Consider the following 16520-nt stretch of genomic DNA (forward strand, 5'->3'; position numbering starts at 1 on the left):
ATGAAAGCAAGACGAAAAGAAACAAAAATGTCATCATGCAGTATACTGCCATACACGCATATATCCAGTGGGAGGCACTGAAGTGTTGAAAGATGTTAACTGGTCATATTTGAGGAGCACGGGAAGAAGAAGTACGGTAGGCGGAAGCACTGCAAACGCAAACAATTGATCACATTTATTAAGTTATTATTAAAATCAGTCACAAGGAAAGAAAGGCATAGTAGGAAGTGGTTGTCTGAGTTCAAAAGGACGACTTTTGTGGTCGTCCTCCCGGACCAAAATCCAGAGAGGAGCAGTTGTGTCTATCTGGTAAGATCAATAATTTGCTAACGTTAGGTTCACATCAATACCAAAGTGACCGCATTATTCATTTATGTCTAAACGACCTAATGTCAGTAAGCTTTTGTATCTACTACTATCGTCAAGATCGTCAAGATCGTCGTGAATTGTGTTGTTTTCAGCTGATTAACGTGCTTAATCAGTTTAGATTTTTCGGTACTGTATATTTTCTATTTATAATGGTGTGCTTCTTTATTTACTTGTGTTCTAACATAAAGACTAATGAAAGAACGGTAGGCTACTTATCACCTATTTATTCAGGCTTAATTTAACAAATGAACAAATCGTTTTTTTAAGTGATGCTCAGTGCACTGAAAATATTTTAAGTATCTTAATTTATAATAATTAATTTGAGTTCTGGTTACTGTATTTGTATTAACAGTGATAGGTTAAAATCAGAAATTTTGAATATTACGTTTGTAAACTCTACTTAAAAAACAATCAAAATAAGAAAACACACATTCATTTTAGTATTTCTGTTTGTTTATTCCTAAATGAATGTGTGGTTAATTGAAGAGTCTAAATTGTCCATATGCACCCTAACAACCTGTCTTTCTATGATATGCATTTCGCTTTGTTCCATTCAGATATTTGAGCAGTTGGTCAGAATGGATCCTGCTTTGCTGAGGGAGAGGGAGCTCTTCAAAAAGAGAGCTTTGTCCACACCAGTTGTAGAGAAAAGACCAACTGCATCAGATTCTGGATCACACAAGAAGAAGAAGCCTCGAATAGAAAAGGAGGGTTCATCAGGTTCTAAACAGAGCACTGGTAAGCGAATCATATCCGATCTGTCTGATAACATGTTTGAATTAAACTATTGAATATGCACGGCTAACGTGACAGAACTATACAAGGTACATTTGTTGTGATGACGACCTATCACCTTTAGAATGTCTAGTTCAGTGGTTCTTAACCTGGGTTCGATCGAAACCTAGGGGTTCGGTGAGTCGGTCTCGGGGTTCGGTGGAGCCTCTGCCGCGGAGGTCAAAACAGATTGAATCTACATGCCGATCAATACACGATAACATGCCCCGCTTGACCATCACTAGCTGCAGATGATCAAGTGACATTGCTTGGTCAATCAGTGCTGGGTGGAATTTATATATCTTGAATTTGAAAAAAGAACATTTTATACATGTTTGCATTGTGATTTGTTTTAACGCAGTTGAAATGCTTGATGGTACTGAAGACACACACTACTACTGGATTGGATCCGATCCTGTGACAAAATCCAATATTGTCCGATACTCAAACAATAGCCAAATATGGTGCCGATATCAATACTGAGTAACTGATTAGGACATCACTGGCGTTCATGACATTTTGGTGCCAAGATTTTTCCATGTGGATGAAATAGTTTGAGCATTCACGCGGCTGTCATTTTTGGTGTCCTTCCTTTACAAAGCACACAAAAAAACACATGTACATAACAAACAGATGGTTTATTAGTCATTTACAGCATTTGTAAAGCTTGGATTAGAATATGTTGTGAGAATAAATTACATAGCTGTCTAAATGCAATCGTCCCTTGATTTCTGCCGTGATAAAATGGTCTTTAGATGTGTGTCTTTCAGAGAATACTCTTTACAAATAGAAACACTTTAGTTTAGATGTCTACCAGCATCTTATAATTATACAGAATTATAAGTGCTTTTTTCAACCACTTTCTCTGGATCTCTTTTTAAACAAATTCAATGGTAGCATACAAATTAATTCACCTCATGTTTGATAGTTCTGTAATTATGCTTTAAGGGCCATTTATTGAACCAAGTGCCATTTATGGTATCTTTTGTCCTCCAGTTTTTTCACTTGTGTTCTTTTGAAAATAGGGAGTACAGACTATTTTGCATTGTGTGATTGTCCATGAATGGAATTTAGACAACTTGTTAGTGAAGAGCTTATTGTCCAGTTTTTTCAACCTGACCCGGTTCGTAGGAATCCTCTTGACTGTTGAGCAGTTTTTGAAGGTGTCCTCCGCAAGGGTTTGCCTTTGTGTTCTATTCCACCTCCGTATGAGATTCTGATTCATTGCAGATGCTAGTCATTAGCTCGCTGCAGTGTCCTGATCCTACCTCCTGTAGTTGTTCGGGTTGTATCTGCATTTTTTCTTTGGCACAGCAACCACAGTCCAGTAGCTCGTATAACATGGCCAAGGCTGCCAGAGACAAAACGGTGAGGATGAATAGCAGTAGGATGATGAAGCAGGCCACGTTCCAGCCATCATGGAAAGGATAGGCCTCCTTCATCTGCAGGGAAACTTTGGAGAAAGGACTGTCCTGTGTAACCAATGGCAGATTGTTGGTGGCTGTCGTTGTTGTGATGTTGGCCATGATTCCTTGTTGGAAAAATTACAAGTGAATTACTATGATTTCGTATTTCAATTTTAACCTCGTAATAGTTCAATTTTACTCTCATAATATTTAGATTTCTCTCTTGGATTATTCCGATGTATGACTTCTTGTAATTACCTGCGGCACACCTGAGCATCGCTTACGGTTGGGAAACACTGTGTTAAAACATGTTTAACGTAACAAATGAAACGACTGACAAATATAAAACTAGCCTAAACATACTATTAACAAACTAACTAAGCTATACGAAAAGACTACTTTAACTATCTAGTGCTCCAGTGGCCTGTTAGAGTGTTAGAGTGGCCCTTTATTGAGGAAAACGGAAGTGTTTCTTCGTTGTTGTGTACGATTTGCTCTATAGTGGTTTGGGATGGTAAATGTTGAGTATTTTCAGTTCAACCTTTTGCTCGGTAAACCATCAAATAGGGACATCACGAAAATATTGTCAATGCAAGTACAAACGTTAAATCCGGCCCGCCCAGTTGCTTGGCCTCTGACACCTTTCACTTTACTGTTGAATTGTCAATGAGAGCTTCCGTTTTCTACCTCTCCTTGCAGACGAGTGCACGTCAATGCTTAGTAGCTCACTGAAGAGACAAGCAGAGGGATTCATGTTTATTTCATAGTGTATGATCCATCTTGGCCTAATTCCAATCATGGTTGTCTTGAAAGCTTTAAAATCACTTGAGTGTAGTATTTATGTATGTATTATATTATATTACATTCCAGATTCATCTTTGTGACATTTGTACAAATACTACTATGAATATGAAAAGAATGTGCATAAAACCTCTGCGTTCACACAGTTTGCTAACAGCTTTCATTCCTCACATTTTTGTCTCCGTAACAAAAACAAGAAATATAAACCCACCTGCTTCTTCTGGTGATGAGGATGCTATTGCTTTCTCCCTTTTACAGCCCCACCTATTTCTTTTCATCCGCTGCCTCCTCTACAGTGCTCTCATGCACCAACCGCCGCCACTCCTTGCAGAGCTTGATGGCTGAGAATGGTCTCCTCTCAGTCATTGGCTCTTGCCCACTAGCTGTGTCTCCAACCGATTTGTTAACCGGCCTGTCACAATTCTAGGGACCTGCCCACAGTGCAGCTTAATACTAATAGTTGCTCCCAGTCACTGTGTTAGTGCACCTCTCTGCCCTGATTGGATCGTTTTTGCAGCCTTTGTTGGTGGAGTTCTCTCATTGGACTCTAGGCACATAATGGGACAAACCAAGGAAGCCACAATTGCATTATTTTATGCTGTGTTCCATGCTTTTATTCATAATTGAGTCATTTAGTAAAAAATCTAATGAAAACGTTTTTTTTTGTTAAATCAACCATTTTCAATTCACGTGACAACTGCTTGTTCTCACTCGTTTCACAGTAATCAATACTGTTACTACTCTTTATTCTAACAGTTCAGACTGTATTAATTCATTTTCCATACCGCTTATCCTCACTAGGGTCCCAGGTGGTGCTGGAGCTTATCTCACTCAACTATTGGCACCAAGCGGTGGAATCCTTGAATCGGTTGTTAATACTGTATTAACATTCTCATCATCCTAACTATTTTTTTCTTTTTTCTTTACAGAGTCTAGTAATGGCAGTTTTAACATTAAGACCAGCTCCGGCTACAAGTTTGGTTGTCTTGCAAAGATTGTCAATTACATGAAGGTAAAGTAAAACTGTTAAATTTTCCTGAAATATTCTATTTCAGAAGAAAATACAATTATTTAAGTTAAATTTATTTAATAAAGGGACAAAACAATCTTAATGAACATATCAATCTAAATATCTAAGATTATAGCCAAAGGCTAATTTCCATCTCTAGTCCCCACTTGTTTTATGATGTCTTAACAAAAGTTGTTCTAGACTACAAGTACTAGTGCTTAATTTAAGAGCAATCACTGATACGAAGTAACCAATACCACTAGTACCCATTATTCATAAGATATTAACTAAAACAATATAACTTAATGAAAAGAAAAATACAATCTTTATATCTCACCAAAAGTCATAACAGCTACTGTACAATTGAGATAAAGTTCAAATGAATGTTTACCCATATCTGAGGTCTAATTTAACTTGTCTTTTACGCTTTTGTTGCACAGACAAGGCATCAGAATGGCGATACGCACTTCCTGACACTTGATGAAATTCTTGATGAGACCAAACTTCTTGACATCAGCATGAAACAAAAGCAGTGGCTAATGACAGAGGTCTGTATACACTGATTAGTGCTCTACAATATGCCTATATTTTGGGGATAAACGGTATGGAAAATATTGATATAGTGCCAAAAAATGGCCAATATTACGAGTTTCCTTCCCTTATCGCACGCCACTAATATCATTTATATAAAATATAGTCATTTACTACTTTACTGGATACTGAAATTGAGAAAGTATAAACAACAATGGCTCAATTACAGCTAAATCTTGGATACACTGCATTTTCTCCTCATTACAGGCTTTGGTAAGTAATCCAAAAATTGAGGTGCGGGATGGCACATATGGCTTCAAGCCCAAGTACAACCTGAAGGACAAAAAAGCTTTACTGAGGCTGTTGGACAAACATGACCAGCTCGGCCTCGGAGGAGTGCTATTGGACGAAGTTGAGGAAGGGCTTCCCAACTCGGCCAAGGCCTTAAAGGTAACTCCAATCAACAATCCACCCTTATTTGAGAATTTCCTTTTTATGTAGAAATTAACTTTCTAATTGTTGCTTTCAGGCATTAGGAGATCAGATTACATTTGTGACAAGACCAGATAAGAAAAAGATCCTCTTCTACAATGATAAACACTGTCAATTTCTGGTGGACGAAGGTCAGTGTTTTAGAATGCTATCTGAGTTTGCCTCGTAGTCTTTGTCTGTTTCTGTAAGTTTCTGTTTTATTCAGATATATTTCAAATAAAGGTTCAAATTTTTAAACTGAGAATTTTTTTAGTTTTAAAGAAAATATATGATGATTGTTACAAACTTTGGTTTTAACAAATCTAAAAAAGAAAAAGTTGAGACAAGGCAATTTATTCCACTGTGAGGCATCCCCTCTTCTTCAGTCTGAAATTTATTCCACTGTGAGGCATCCCCTCTTCTTCAGTCTGCAAACATCTGGGGACAAAGGAGAGATGTGATTCATGTTAGAAATATGTATGCTGTCCTATTCTTATCTGTAGGTATCTACCTTCAACTGACTTGGGCCTTTTATTCCTAAAGTTCTCTGTAGGTGAAAGATAGACTGCACGCTGGCCAATTTAATACACTGATCCTTTCCCCTTGTAGCCTTAATGTTGCAATTTATCTCAACAGGTCCTTAAAGAAGTACTGAAATAAAATCAGTGTAATTCAGGTCTTAAATTGTCTTATGTATTGTAAAATCATTGTAGGTATTTAATCAGACAGCAGATTTAATGCCGTTGTTGAATGCACTATGACTTGACCAAATACACGCTCGCACTCATTACATAATAGTTATTTGAAACAGAATGTGGCAAAGTAAATATTTCCCATCCTGGCGGAGGGTAATTTGCCTGATAAAATGTCATTATTGGTCTGTCCGCTGTTTAGAAAATGAAATTACAGTACTTTAATTTCTCTACAATTTACCTTTTTGGAAGGTATCTCATCTGAAAAGTTTTCCTGTTAGCTATTTAACAAATGTAAAAAGGAATAGTACTTTTTTTAAGGGAATTTGTGAAATATGGCATAATAATAATATGGCTGATATTGTATTTTTTTTTAATGATAGAATTTCAGAAACTGTGGAGAAGCGTTCCGGTGGACTCGATGGATGAAGAGAAGATTGAAGAATACTTGAAAAAGCAAGGCATCACCTCCATGCAGGAGTCCGGGCCAAAGAAAGTGGTCAGTATTTATTGGTTTGTAATCAGTTTGGTCACCAAAGTATTGGACTTCATTTTCTTCTCTACTTAAAACTTAAACCTTTCAACATACAAGGCATTCACTGTGTTTAAAGTTATTTTAAATCCACAGCTTCCCAATTTACAAAGTTGTTGTGTTCAATTAACATAAATGTACTAAAAAAAGGCTAAGATTATCTGTCTTCAAGTACGTACTATCAAATATAATTTTCCAACTATTTTTTGAGGGCAACAACATAGTCCGCTTGAATGAAGCATGGAAAAACATTTGTGAGTCCATTTGTCTCAAAAGGTTTATCTGCTAAACCTTGGCTGGAAATGAATAAACACTAAATATTCATCGTATGCATGACTGCCTAGCCTTCATTTACTTTTTGTGTACTCCCTGCAGTTACCAATTCAAAAGAGGAAGAAGCAAGGCGGTCAGCGAAAGAGGCACTTCAAGACCCACAATAACCATTTGGCAGGAGTACTGGAGGATTATGCAGATGGTGTGCCAGTCAAAAAGTGAAATTCAACACTAGGAACATCTATGGCTCAAATACTCTATTAGCTTGGATTGGACATCTTGTATTCCTAGTGAATAGTGACTACTTTGTGGAGTTTGTTTTAGCTATCAAGCTAGGAGGAGGATTGAAGAGATCATTTATCTAAAATGGTTTCACACATTGCCATTATTGAAGGGGATGTTACCACTTTACAATCCAGCCTGAAAATGAGTGTTAAATATTTTTTCTGAGGTATACTTCAACACCAAAGTCTGTATATGGAGGGCAATATTTTCTTCTTACATTTCTGTATTCAGCTCCTTCCCAAGTAAAAGGTAGAAAAAAGTTGTGATGCACATCAGTGATGTCATCCAGCATGTATCATCTTTGATTTCGACATGAGTATTTTACTTGGCAGGGGCATTTCATCCTCCTTTTAATAAAATAATGTTGGAAATTTCTTATACATTTTTCTAAGGTCTTTGAAATGATCATTTATGTTTTCCAATTAGAGGTGCCATAATGCCACCTGATGGTGTAGAGGTTCACCCGCCTGACTTTGGGACGGAAAGGCGTGAAATCGATTCCCGCAGGTGGCAGTATGATTGTGAGTGTGAATCGTCGTATGTCTCTGTGTACCCTTATGGCTAACTGGCAACCAGTCTTGGGTGTAGTCTGCCTTTCGCCCGAAATCAGCTGGGATAAGACTCTGGCAACCCTTATGAGATGTGCGTTATGGAAGATGAATGAATGTACCATAATCCAGTTACAGAGCAGAGCCAATGGTTTTGTAGTCTATGACATTTCCTACCTTTAAAACAATATATACTATATATATGTGGAAGTTTTTATAATGGTATCAATGACTATGATTCAAAATGAAAGTGTTTATTAATTGTACAGTACATAAAATATGCAAAACAGCATTTTATTCATCAGATTATATTAGTGAGCAGAGCAAGCAAGGGATATAAACAGTCTAGTCATCTGTTGTGGTTACGGTATTTCAAAAATACCAGTAAGGAAAAAATAATGACATGTTTAATAATATATACATTGACATTTTATTTCAGCGTGAAATAAACATTTTGCTAGTCACAATTCCATCTTTTAAGGGTTTTCAACTATTTAACTATGACTGGCTTTGATGGTTTTCTTCAAGTGATGGTAGTTGGGCAAAATCTTCATTAAAAAATCTAGCTGAAGTGTTTGAGGCTGCAAAAAAAATAACAGGAGAAATGTTTATGCAGTGTAGTTTTTCTCAATACATTTGCCAACATGTTAAACCTTTTTAATACCACAGCTCTCCACACACCAACCAATGAGTAACCATTTACCTGTGGCCTCTCAGTCTGCACCCGCCTCATACATCCAGACCCATAGATGACTGTGTTCTCAGGTATGACCTCACAAGTGTTCACCTGGCAGAAAGCCCCGATAATGCAGCCGCTGGTTAGGATGACGTTCCTACCTACATCAGCTAGACAAAAAAATAGAAGGTAGTGAATAACTAACATAACCTACATTTCCAGTGGATGTAAACCTCACCTTTTGATTCTATTACATTGTTGTCTCCGATTTTAAGGGCTTGCGACACTGGATTATCAGTTAAGGAAAAAAGATGGATGGATCTAAGGCTTTACAAAGGTAAATTATTTTGTAAACACTAGCTTGGTAAAGGATACAACAGCCAACTTCAAATACATTATTGATGCCAACAGTCATCGTCTTTGGTTCCACTTCAGTATCTGGTGTGATGTTTTCTGGGTAACTATAAAGATAGAACCAAGCATGTAACATTTATTTCAAATCCTAGTCAAGCATAATGTATGCTTAAATCACTAATTAAAATTAACAGTTGCAGGTACATCAATAATTCAAATGTATGCTGTTAGCAGATGGACAGTAGACAACTGTAAAGACATAACACGTATAAAGGTAGTGTTTTGACCGGCGTGACATCACAGTTAAATCCATAGGGCTCTACTGTATATAAAAGTGGGGCTTAGCTATTAGTTGACGTTATTACAATAGACGATGGATGTCACCTGTTAATAATGACAGCTTGTTCCTCGATCAAATTGCCTTCTCCGATCACAATGGGTCCAGCTTCTGCAATAATTCGAGCTTTTGGATGGACCACAGTCCTTGGGCCTGAGTAGACAAGAACATGAGGGCTGACTGAGCCAGACAAGTAATTTATATACAGTATAATGTACCGTAGTATTTGCTACGTAGCTACAACAGTGACGTTGATTGAAATCAAACATCTTACCTATAGTAACATCTCCTTTGATCTCACTTTCAACACACACCACAGCTCCTGCTGCTATCTTGACGCTATAACAAAACAAAACAAAACAAAAAACAACAGCATGACATGCACGATAGCGAAACGGAGCTTCTGACCACAGCTAAAAAGCTATATCGTTAGCCGCCTAGCAGCCATGTTCATTTCGTTTTAACAAGCCAATAATATATCTGTCGGTCAATCGAAAGCTTTAAAATTAAAACTCCAAAAGCCAGTTAGGGAAAGCATTTAGTCTACCTTTTCTGCGAGGTTTGTTTGTCCGTCATTGCGATGGAAAATCAGAAGGGAGTTGCCGGTCTCGACACTCGATTGTACACTACTCGATAATCGACTGGACAACCTTACAATTGAAGATAAGTGCGTGTTTGTTTGTTCCCTTGCCTTCTTATGTTATAAATGAACTCTACAGATATTAGGACTTTTTTGTTCTCATGCATAATAAAATACCACTTTAGACAAATGTTTCACTAACATACTTTGCGGTATAATCAGTGCCCGTGTTTGGCATCACTGATGTACTTTGACCCTTCTCGTTTCCTCTAATATAAAAAACAGGAACAAATCGGAAGTGAAATCTGACATGACTAAAAGGAACATAAACAAAAAAATCAGAAAAGCGGACACTTCTTCAGTCTTCGTGGCTAAAAAGACACGAGAGAAAGAAATGGCAAAATGGGGGCAAAATAAGATGTTTTATTTGTCAGCGATTGCCTCACTAATAGCCATCTGTGTGGCACCACTGAAAGCTGAACTGTTTCCCTGTAAGTATATTCGGTAAAAGTGGATTTATGTTATGATTTGTTGATAAGATCGCATGCTAATAGCTAAATCACAGCACTTTCACTCATGGCTTGAATATCTAAAGTCTTTACTCGAGACTTTTTTGTCTGATTAAATACAAAAGAATTACGAAATAAAATGCACATGATAAACACCGTGTGATCGATATTATACATAAAATCTTGCTTGAAACGGCCATCAAAACTTGGTCGTGTTCATCTATCTAATGATTTTTTTTAGATTAGAAAATATCTAAAGGCGTTTAAAACTCACTTTGCGGTAGATGTGGGATTAATGAGCATGTGGTTTTGCAGCCCAGCCCTCTAGATCACATGCCTCTCCCTGGAAGGCATTAATTTTACCGTGTCATCTCCCTCTACTCAAATGATTCTTATGAAATTCCACATACTATGTTCTATAGGGCATAATTAATTTAATAAAACAAATAGAGAGTACAAGTGGATTTGCATTTTTTTTAAAATCACTTTTAGGCTATCAAAAAGGCCATTCTGATGTTTGCACAATTCCCACGATAATTTATTATGCACAATTTCATGTGATAAATTCATTGGTGCGCAATTGACGAGAGTGATCTGAAAGTCCTAAGTGCAGAAAAAAATGCGGGGTCTGTCAATTCAAAAGGAGAAGGAAGGAACTATCTTTTCACACTTCCCACATGCATGTTTCTCTTTACAGCTGGTTTATTTCAGAGTAAACAACATTCCAAGTTAAAGATGGATGAAGCTCTTTTGACAGTCATCAATGAACTGGAAACCGAGGTGACAGTGTACTGGGTGTCCCAGTGGTGCTATCAGGTAACTGCACATCTAGATTTAACACATTTGTAATCTGTACACAATTAATCTCTTGCTTTTTGAATGTTAGTGTCTTTACCAACCGCTTGGGGTGGTCCCTGCAGTGACAAGTCCAGGACAGCCAGGCTCAAAAGAGTTCATTGTGAGCACGCAACATGAAATTACACTGCAAGCCAACAGCACCCCTGGTGTTTTGGACCTTTGCACGTAAGTTGCAGAAATGATCTTGTGTGCTTGTATTAGGACTCGTTCCGGGGCTTTGGTGATGCTGTTTTGCACTTCCTAGCCTTTTCCCAAAGAATCTGGACTTATGAAGAGGCGGAAAAGTTTATTACTGTATCATGTTTAAAAAAATCAATCGGTTCTTCTCAGTTTTTACATTTATTCAGTATTTTTCTTTGAACATTTTAATTGTATAAGGTCTCTATTATTCTCTCTATTGTGTTGTGTGACACTCAAATTCCCTTTTTAGAGTTTCATTCCACTTTGGGGAGCAAGGCAACTACTCTCTGTGGCTTCAAAATATAAGTATCTCTGTGGCCAACTGCTCCATTGTGACTGATGTGGACCCAATAAATAATTACACACGTAAGTCAATCACACAATTAGCCTGATAAAGGATATTTTTTGTTGTGATGTAAATGTTTTCTAAACCCCGACACAGCCATCCTGATAGCATTCCTTGTCTTTGCTGGACTGGGATTGTTTTATGCTCTGGCAAAAGCAATATTAACGTAAGTCTTTTTATAAACTGCAATATAAGTGATTGATTGTTTCAATGGTTTAGACAGTAAGGAGGTTGTGACCATTTGGTTAAATGATTATTTCTTCTTTAGACTCGATTGGGTAAGGGGTGTCCTCTTCAGAATTGGTGGTTCCATGGAGACTGAGAGGCTGATCAACTCTGTGAGTATTTATCCAAGGGCTTTTTGCTATTACCTTAGTTAAGAAAACTCAAATAGAAATTGCTGCGTTTGGCTCTGGGGTGCACGAAATGAATTTTACTCTATCCACTAAATGAAGTACTGGGTTTTCACTGGTTTTATAAGACAAATGTCTCTTACAAGGAGCTGGGCTCCCCTGGCAGGACAGTTATGCCAATGACTGACAACATACTCCCACCCCCACCCAGTCCTAGCAAGAGGTTACGCTCCCTGGACACATTCAGAGGGTAAAAACTATTTTTTACTTTGCATCACTCAATTACTTTGTTGATGGGCTTTTTTGATTTTGGGATTATGCCAGGTCTTGACAGGCAACAATAAAAATAAAAAATAAAGTTTCTGCTTGGCATAGATTTTGTATATTTCTTTTGGCAAATGTAAAAAAATATATATATAAATTTTAACTACCTTGTGTTATGCTTTCATGTTAATTATTTAACAGGATCTGCCTCATTATTATGGTATTTGTGAATTATGGAGGAGGACGATATTGGTTCTTCAGACATGAGAGCTGGAATGGTAAAGATTTGTTGCATTGCCATAACCACACCTCAAAATTGGGTCCTTAAGTATTTCTCTGTGCTTGTTTGTAAAAGGGACTGTTTGCTCCTTGTACCATTCTAGGCCTAACCGTTGCTGATTTGGTCTTCCCATGGTAAAGATCTTCATTTCAACCCAGATTTGCATTTTTATTGTTTTCATAACTTCTAGAGCTTGCTTTAATTTTTTTCAGGTTTGTTTTCATAATGGGAACATCCATCGCACTTTCAATCAATTCCATGCTTCGCTCAGGCTCAAGCCGTACTTCACTGTTGAAAAAAGTAGTATGGAGGAGCCTGCAGCTTTTCATCATTGGGATCATCATCATCAATCCCAATTACTGCCAGGGTTTTTGTGAGTTTAAGCCTGAGTGTTTTTGCCATCCACCTGTGTTAAGTTCTTATATAGTTCAATTCACACCGCAGTGTCATGGGACAACCTGCGAATCCCAGGTGTGTTGCAGCGCTTGGCCTGGTCGTACCTTGTCGTGGCCTCCCTGGATCTGTTGGTAGCCAGGGCTCATCTAGACATCCTACCAACGGTTAGATACACATTTATAGACAATAAATACTTTCTTTAAAAAACTAAATTAAATCTAGTTGCATTGTGATTTAGGTAATGCTTCCCTTTCCCAGGATGCATGGTGGTCCTCTTGCGTTGATGTATTACTCTACTGGCCAGCTTGGATTTTTGTGCTCCTCCTAGAAGTGCTATGGCTCTGTCTCACATTGCTACTTCCTGTACCAGGCTGTCCAACGTAAGTCAACGGCGGGGTGTTTATGTATGGCATGTGTTATGTTGTGATTGGATTGGATAACTTTATTCATCCCGTATTCGGGAAATTTCGTTGTCACAGTAGCAAGAGGGTGAGGATGCAGAAATAGGAAAGGCATTTTAGACGTAAATAGATAGGTAATAAGTAAGTTAATGAATACATACATTAATAAATATATAAATAAACAAGCGGGTTGCTGAAATATATATATATATATATATATATATATATATATATACACATACATACATACATACATATACACATATGTGTACATACACATATATACATACACACACATATATATATATATATATATATATATAAGCACATATATATATATATATATATATATATATATATATATATATATATAAGCACATGTGATATTTTGTGACTAAGTTGGTTCTTGTATTTCATCACTAGTGACTAGATTCCACCAGTCATTGTAGTCAATTACTGTGTGTGTTTTCCCATGTTGGTAACTAGCGTACGTTAAAATTAATAAAACACTGGCTTCTCCAGAAAAGGTTTTGGCAAAAGTGTAGACCTAAACACAAAAGAAAACAATTGGGGAATCGGAAGGCCGCTGTTTACATATCTGGTACATTTCCAGCACTTGTAAGGAATTTGTACTCATCTAAGGAATGGACACATACTGTGGAAGCCAAGCTTTGATTTGGTGATTGATCACATCCATGTTTAATTTTTTTTCAAGTATCTTTTATATTTTTTTGAAATTCACTTCACTTCTACTTCTGTTCTGGTACAGTGGATATCTTGGTCCAGGTGGAATTGGAGACATGGGCTTGTATGCAAATTGTACCGGCGGAGCAGCTGGTCTTGTTGACCGCTGGCTGCTTGGAGAAAACCACATCTACCAGACACCTTCAGCCAGGGTAAGCGAAAGACAAACAAAACTGACTGATTAAAATTGGCACTTGGCAAACACATGACAATGAGATAATTGTAGACTCAACTTGTATTTCCTTTGAAGGTCATCTATGCCACTCAAACACCATATGATCCCGAGGGTGTTCTTGGCAGCATCAACTCTGTTGTTATTGCTTTCCTTGGTTTACAGGTACATATATCTCTTTGTCTGTTTCAAAATGTTTTCTTATAAACGGAGGTTAGTAGTGATGTTTTGTATTTACTCCGTTACATTTACATTTACCGTTACATAAAAGATTTTAACCTTTGTCTTCAACTTTCTCAGGCGGGAAAGATAATCTTGCACTACAGAGACCTTCATTCAAGTATTATATCAAGGTTCCTCATTTGGGGTCTCTTTTTGGTGAGCATTTTTTATACCTGCACAGCCAAGTGAGATTTAATGATTTTTGAAATGCAAAAGTAGAAATTGGCAGCATAAACCGCTGGCCAAATTTGTAGAATGTACAGTTAAGATTCATTCTTTTTTTTCTGCAATTTGAATCATGTTGAACTTTTTAAATGACTAAATGTTTACTCTATGCACAGGATATTTGGGTAATATATTTTGTATATCACAGGGTATCATATCAGCTGCTCTCACAAAGTGTTCCACAGATCAGGGATTCATTCCTGTCAATAAGAATCTTTGGTAATACTATCTATTCTTGTCTATGGTATTTTTGTTGCTTGTCCAAGCTGTGGGCTAAAATACTTAAGAGTCAATTTCTTTTGTTTGCAGGTCTCTGTCCTATGTTACAACACTTGGCTGCTTTGCCTACGTACTGCTTGTTCTAGTTTATTACATTGTAGATGTTAAAAAGTGGTGGTCTGGAGCACCATTCTTTTATCCAGGTAAGAATTGCACCACTAAGGGATTCGATTCTTTATAAGACATAACCTGGACACCCCTGCCTTTGCAAAACTGGTGTCTATTTTAGGAACTAAGAATGGGAGAAAAAAATACTTTACTTCAATAATGACCATTTGCCTGTTTTTAACTTACAAGTGCATGTTTTATTTCTTAAATCAGGCATGAACTCCATCCTTGTGTATGTGGGCCATGAGGTATTAGAAGACTACTTCCCCTTCCACTGGCGCATGGTCAATACTCAGTCCCATGCTGAGCACCTTACGCAGAACCTGGTGGCTGTTTCTTGTTGGGTCCTCATCTCCTATGTGTTGTACCGGAAAAAAATCTTCTGGAAAATCTAAGGTGGCATGACTTTGGATTCAGGCTTGTATAGATTTATCATTTAAAATCCATGGAAAATGGAAAGCAGGAGAGTTTTTACAACATTGTTTAGAAAAATATGTAACAGATCTATTTTCATGGTCTGTTTGCTTAATGTTTTGATGTGTGGAATACATCTATACTATATTAAAATAGGACTCTTTGAATGACTTTTCACAGATTTCTATCAGCTGACTTCCACTAAACAACTTGTGACTCAGGAAGAACCGGGACCAAAATACACTAGAATTTGATGACGTTCGTGGTTCATCTTTGTTTTCCCTCACACTAAAAATGCATTTTTAATTCCCCATTTTGCACAATCTCCAAGTATGAAAGTCATCACACCCAGCTGTCCAGCTGCTTTGTAACTTGAATGCCTTCTAGTTTTATCCAGCAGAAAGCTTTCAGTTGTAATATTTCTTTTTCATTTGAATGTAGAGTAGCGCAAATGAATGAAACGCTATTACAGACCTCTCCATCCAGTAAATCATACATCTTGTCAAATGTTTGAAGTAATATAGGTTTCAAATCTCAATATTTGCTGCTGTTTTACAGAATGCACAAGTGTGTTGGCTCACGTATCCTAAAACTATTTGCCATAAAATTTACTTTGGTGCTGATGAATATTCTCTGTCAAATTATGCTTTGGAGTATCCCCAAGCCCGTTTATGATTATTTTATTGTTCTGTTAAGTTCAACCCCTTGTTTTTTACCTTTACTGATCTCTAGCTGCATACATTTTCCATTCCCCACTTAAAACTGATTCAGGGCTGCACATTCTCTTAGTAATAATTAGTTATTCACAAATCATGTTGCTGTCTCATGCATATTTTGTAATTTTTATAATTTATATTTCATCTGATGCAATGCCATGCATAATTTGATGCGCAATCCAGAATGTTGTTTGTGGGTTTAATAAATGGTTGACTGTTTACATTGTACTGTAAAATTAAAAAGAATTTGTATAATAAATAACTTGGAGTTCTTTGTTGTTTAATACATTTTGATAGTGAATTAGTTTATTTATTTATTCTTTTTCATCAGTCAGGTATTGGGTTGTTGGTAATATGATTAAATATATGACATTATCATGCAAAACTGCAGGAATAAAATAATGCATTCATTGTC

At 37.0% G+C, this 16520-nt stretch overlaps 4 protein-coding genes across 4 annotated transcripts; 2 read left to right on the plus strand and 2 right to left on the minus strand.

The window, feature by feature from the left end:
- The first annotated feature begins 106 nt into the window (after positions 1–106).
- gtf2e2 (general transcription factor IIE, polypeptide 2, beta) lies at positions 107–7521 on the plus strand. The gene is made up of 8 exons (XM_077605451.1): positions 107–309; positions 927–1107; positions 4280–4362; positions 4800–4907; positions 5158–5340; positions 5420–5513; positions 6437–6552; positions 6961–7521. Exons 2-8 carry the CDS (start codon positions 948–950, stop codon positions 7078–7080), a joined length of 864 nt encoding a protein of 287 aa, XP_077461577.1. The 5' UTR covers positions 107–309; positions 927–947; the 3' UTR covers positions 7081–7521.
- Positions 1763–3696, minus strand: smim18 (small integral membrane protein 18). The gene is made up of 2 exons (XM_077605660.1): positions 3562–3696; positions 1763–2674 (listed from the first exon to the last, which is right to left on the minus strand). The coding sequence occupies exons 1-2, from the start codon at positions 3626–3628 to the stop codon at positions 2337–2339; spliced, it is 405 nt and encodes a 134-aa protein (XP_077461786.1). The 5' UTR covers positions 3629–3696; the 3' UTR covers positions 1763–2336.
- Positions 7522–7971: 450 nt separating the features above from the next.
- On the minus strand, positions 7972–9872 carry dctn6 (dynactin subunit 6). Its single transcript, XM_077605452.1, has 7 exons — positions 9606–9872; positions 9333–9397; positions 9106–9211; positions 8743–8828; positions 8606–8653; positions 8395–8537; positions 7972–8272 (listed from the first exon to the last, which is right to left on the minus strand). The coding sequence occupies exons 1-7, from the start codon at positions 9632–9634 to the stop codon at positions 8186–8188; spliced, it is 564 nt and encodes a 187-aa protein (XP_077461578.1). The 5' UTR covers positions 9635–9872; the 3' UTR covers positions 7972–8185.
- On the plus strand, positions 9715–16389 carry hgsnat (heparan-alpha-glucosaminide N-acetyltransferase). The gene is made up of 19 exons (XM_077605453.1): positions 9715–10129; positions 10845–10963; positions 11034–11170; positions 11436–11551; positions 11628–11697; positions 11800–11869; positions 12031–12134; positions 12350–12426; positions 12532–12562; positions 12641–12801; positions 12873–12988; positions 13083–13204; positions 13995–14121; positions 14220–14306; positions 14442–14519; positions 14737–14807; positions 14898–15010; positions 15189–15371; positions 15570–16389. The coding sequence occupies exons 1-18, from the start codon at positions 9949–9951 to the stop codon at positions 15368–15370; spliced, it is 1962 nt and encodes a 653-aa protein (XP_077461579.1). The 5' UTR covers positions 9715–9948; the 3' UTR covers position 15371; positions 15570–16389.
- The last annotated feature ends 131 nt before the right edge of the window (positions 16390–16520 follow it).

Source organism: Stigmatopora argus, chromosome 7 (assembly GCF_051989625.1).
Source record: "Stigmatopora argus isolate UIUO_Sarg chromosome 7, RoL_Sarg_1.0, whole genome shotgun sequence".
NCBI lineage: Eukaryota > Metazoa > Chordata > Actinopteri > Syngnathiformes > Syngnathidae > Stigmatopora > Stigmatopora argus.

Coding starts and splice junctions, on each gene's coding strand:
- hgsnat (XM_077605453.1), top strand. CDS start 9,949: ATGACTAAAAGGAACATAAACAAAAAAATCAGAAAAGCGGACACTTCT. Junction 11,870..12,030: donor CTGAGAGGCTGATCAACTCT/GTGAGTATTTAT, acceptor GTCTCTTACAAG/GAGCTGGGCTCCCCTGGCAG. Junction 12,802..12,872: donor CAATTACTGCCAGGGTTTTT/GTGAGTTTAAGC, acceptor TTCACACCGCAG/TGTCATGGGACAACCTGCGA.
- smim18 (XM_077605660.1), bottom strand. CDS start 3,628: ATGAAAAGAAATAGGTGGGGCTGTAAAAGGGAGAAAGCAATAGCATCC. Junction 2,675..3,561: donor CTCATCACCAGAAGAAGCAG/GTGGGTTTATAT, acceptor TTTTCCAACAAG/GAATCATGGCCAACATCACA.
- dctn6 (XM_077605452.1), bottom strand. CDS start 9,634: ATGACGGACAAACAAACCTCGCAGAAAAG. Junction 9,398..9,605: donor AAACAAACCTCGCAGAAAAG/GTAGACTAAATG, acceptor GTTTTGTTATAG/CGTCAAGATAGCAGCAGGAG. Junction 8,273..8,394: donor TGCAGACTGAGAGGCCACAG/GTAAATGGTTAC, acceptor TTTTTTTTGCAG/CCTCAAACACTTCAGCTAGA.
- gtf2e2 (XM_077605451.1), top strand. CDS start 948: ATGGATCCTGCTTTGCTGAGGGAGAGGGAGCTCTTCAAAAAGAGAGCT. Junction 5,341..5,419: donor ACTCGGCCAAGGCCTTAAAG/GTAACTCCAATC, acceptor TGTTGCTTTCAG/GCATTAGGAGATCAGATTAC. Junction 6,553..6,960: donor AGTCCGGGCCAAAGAAAGTG/GTCAGTATTTAT, acceptor TACTCCCTGCAG/TTACCAATTCAAAAGAGGAA.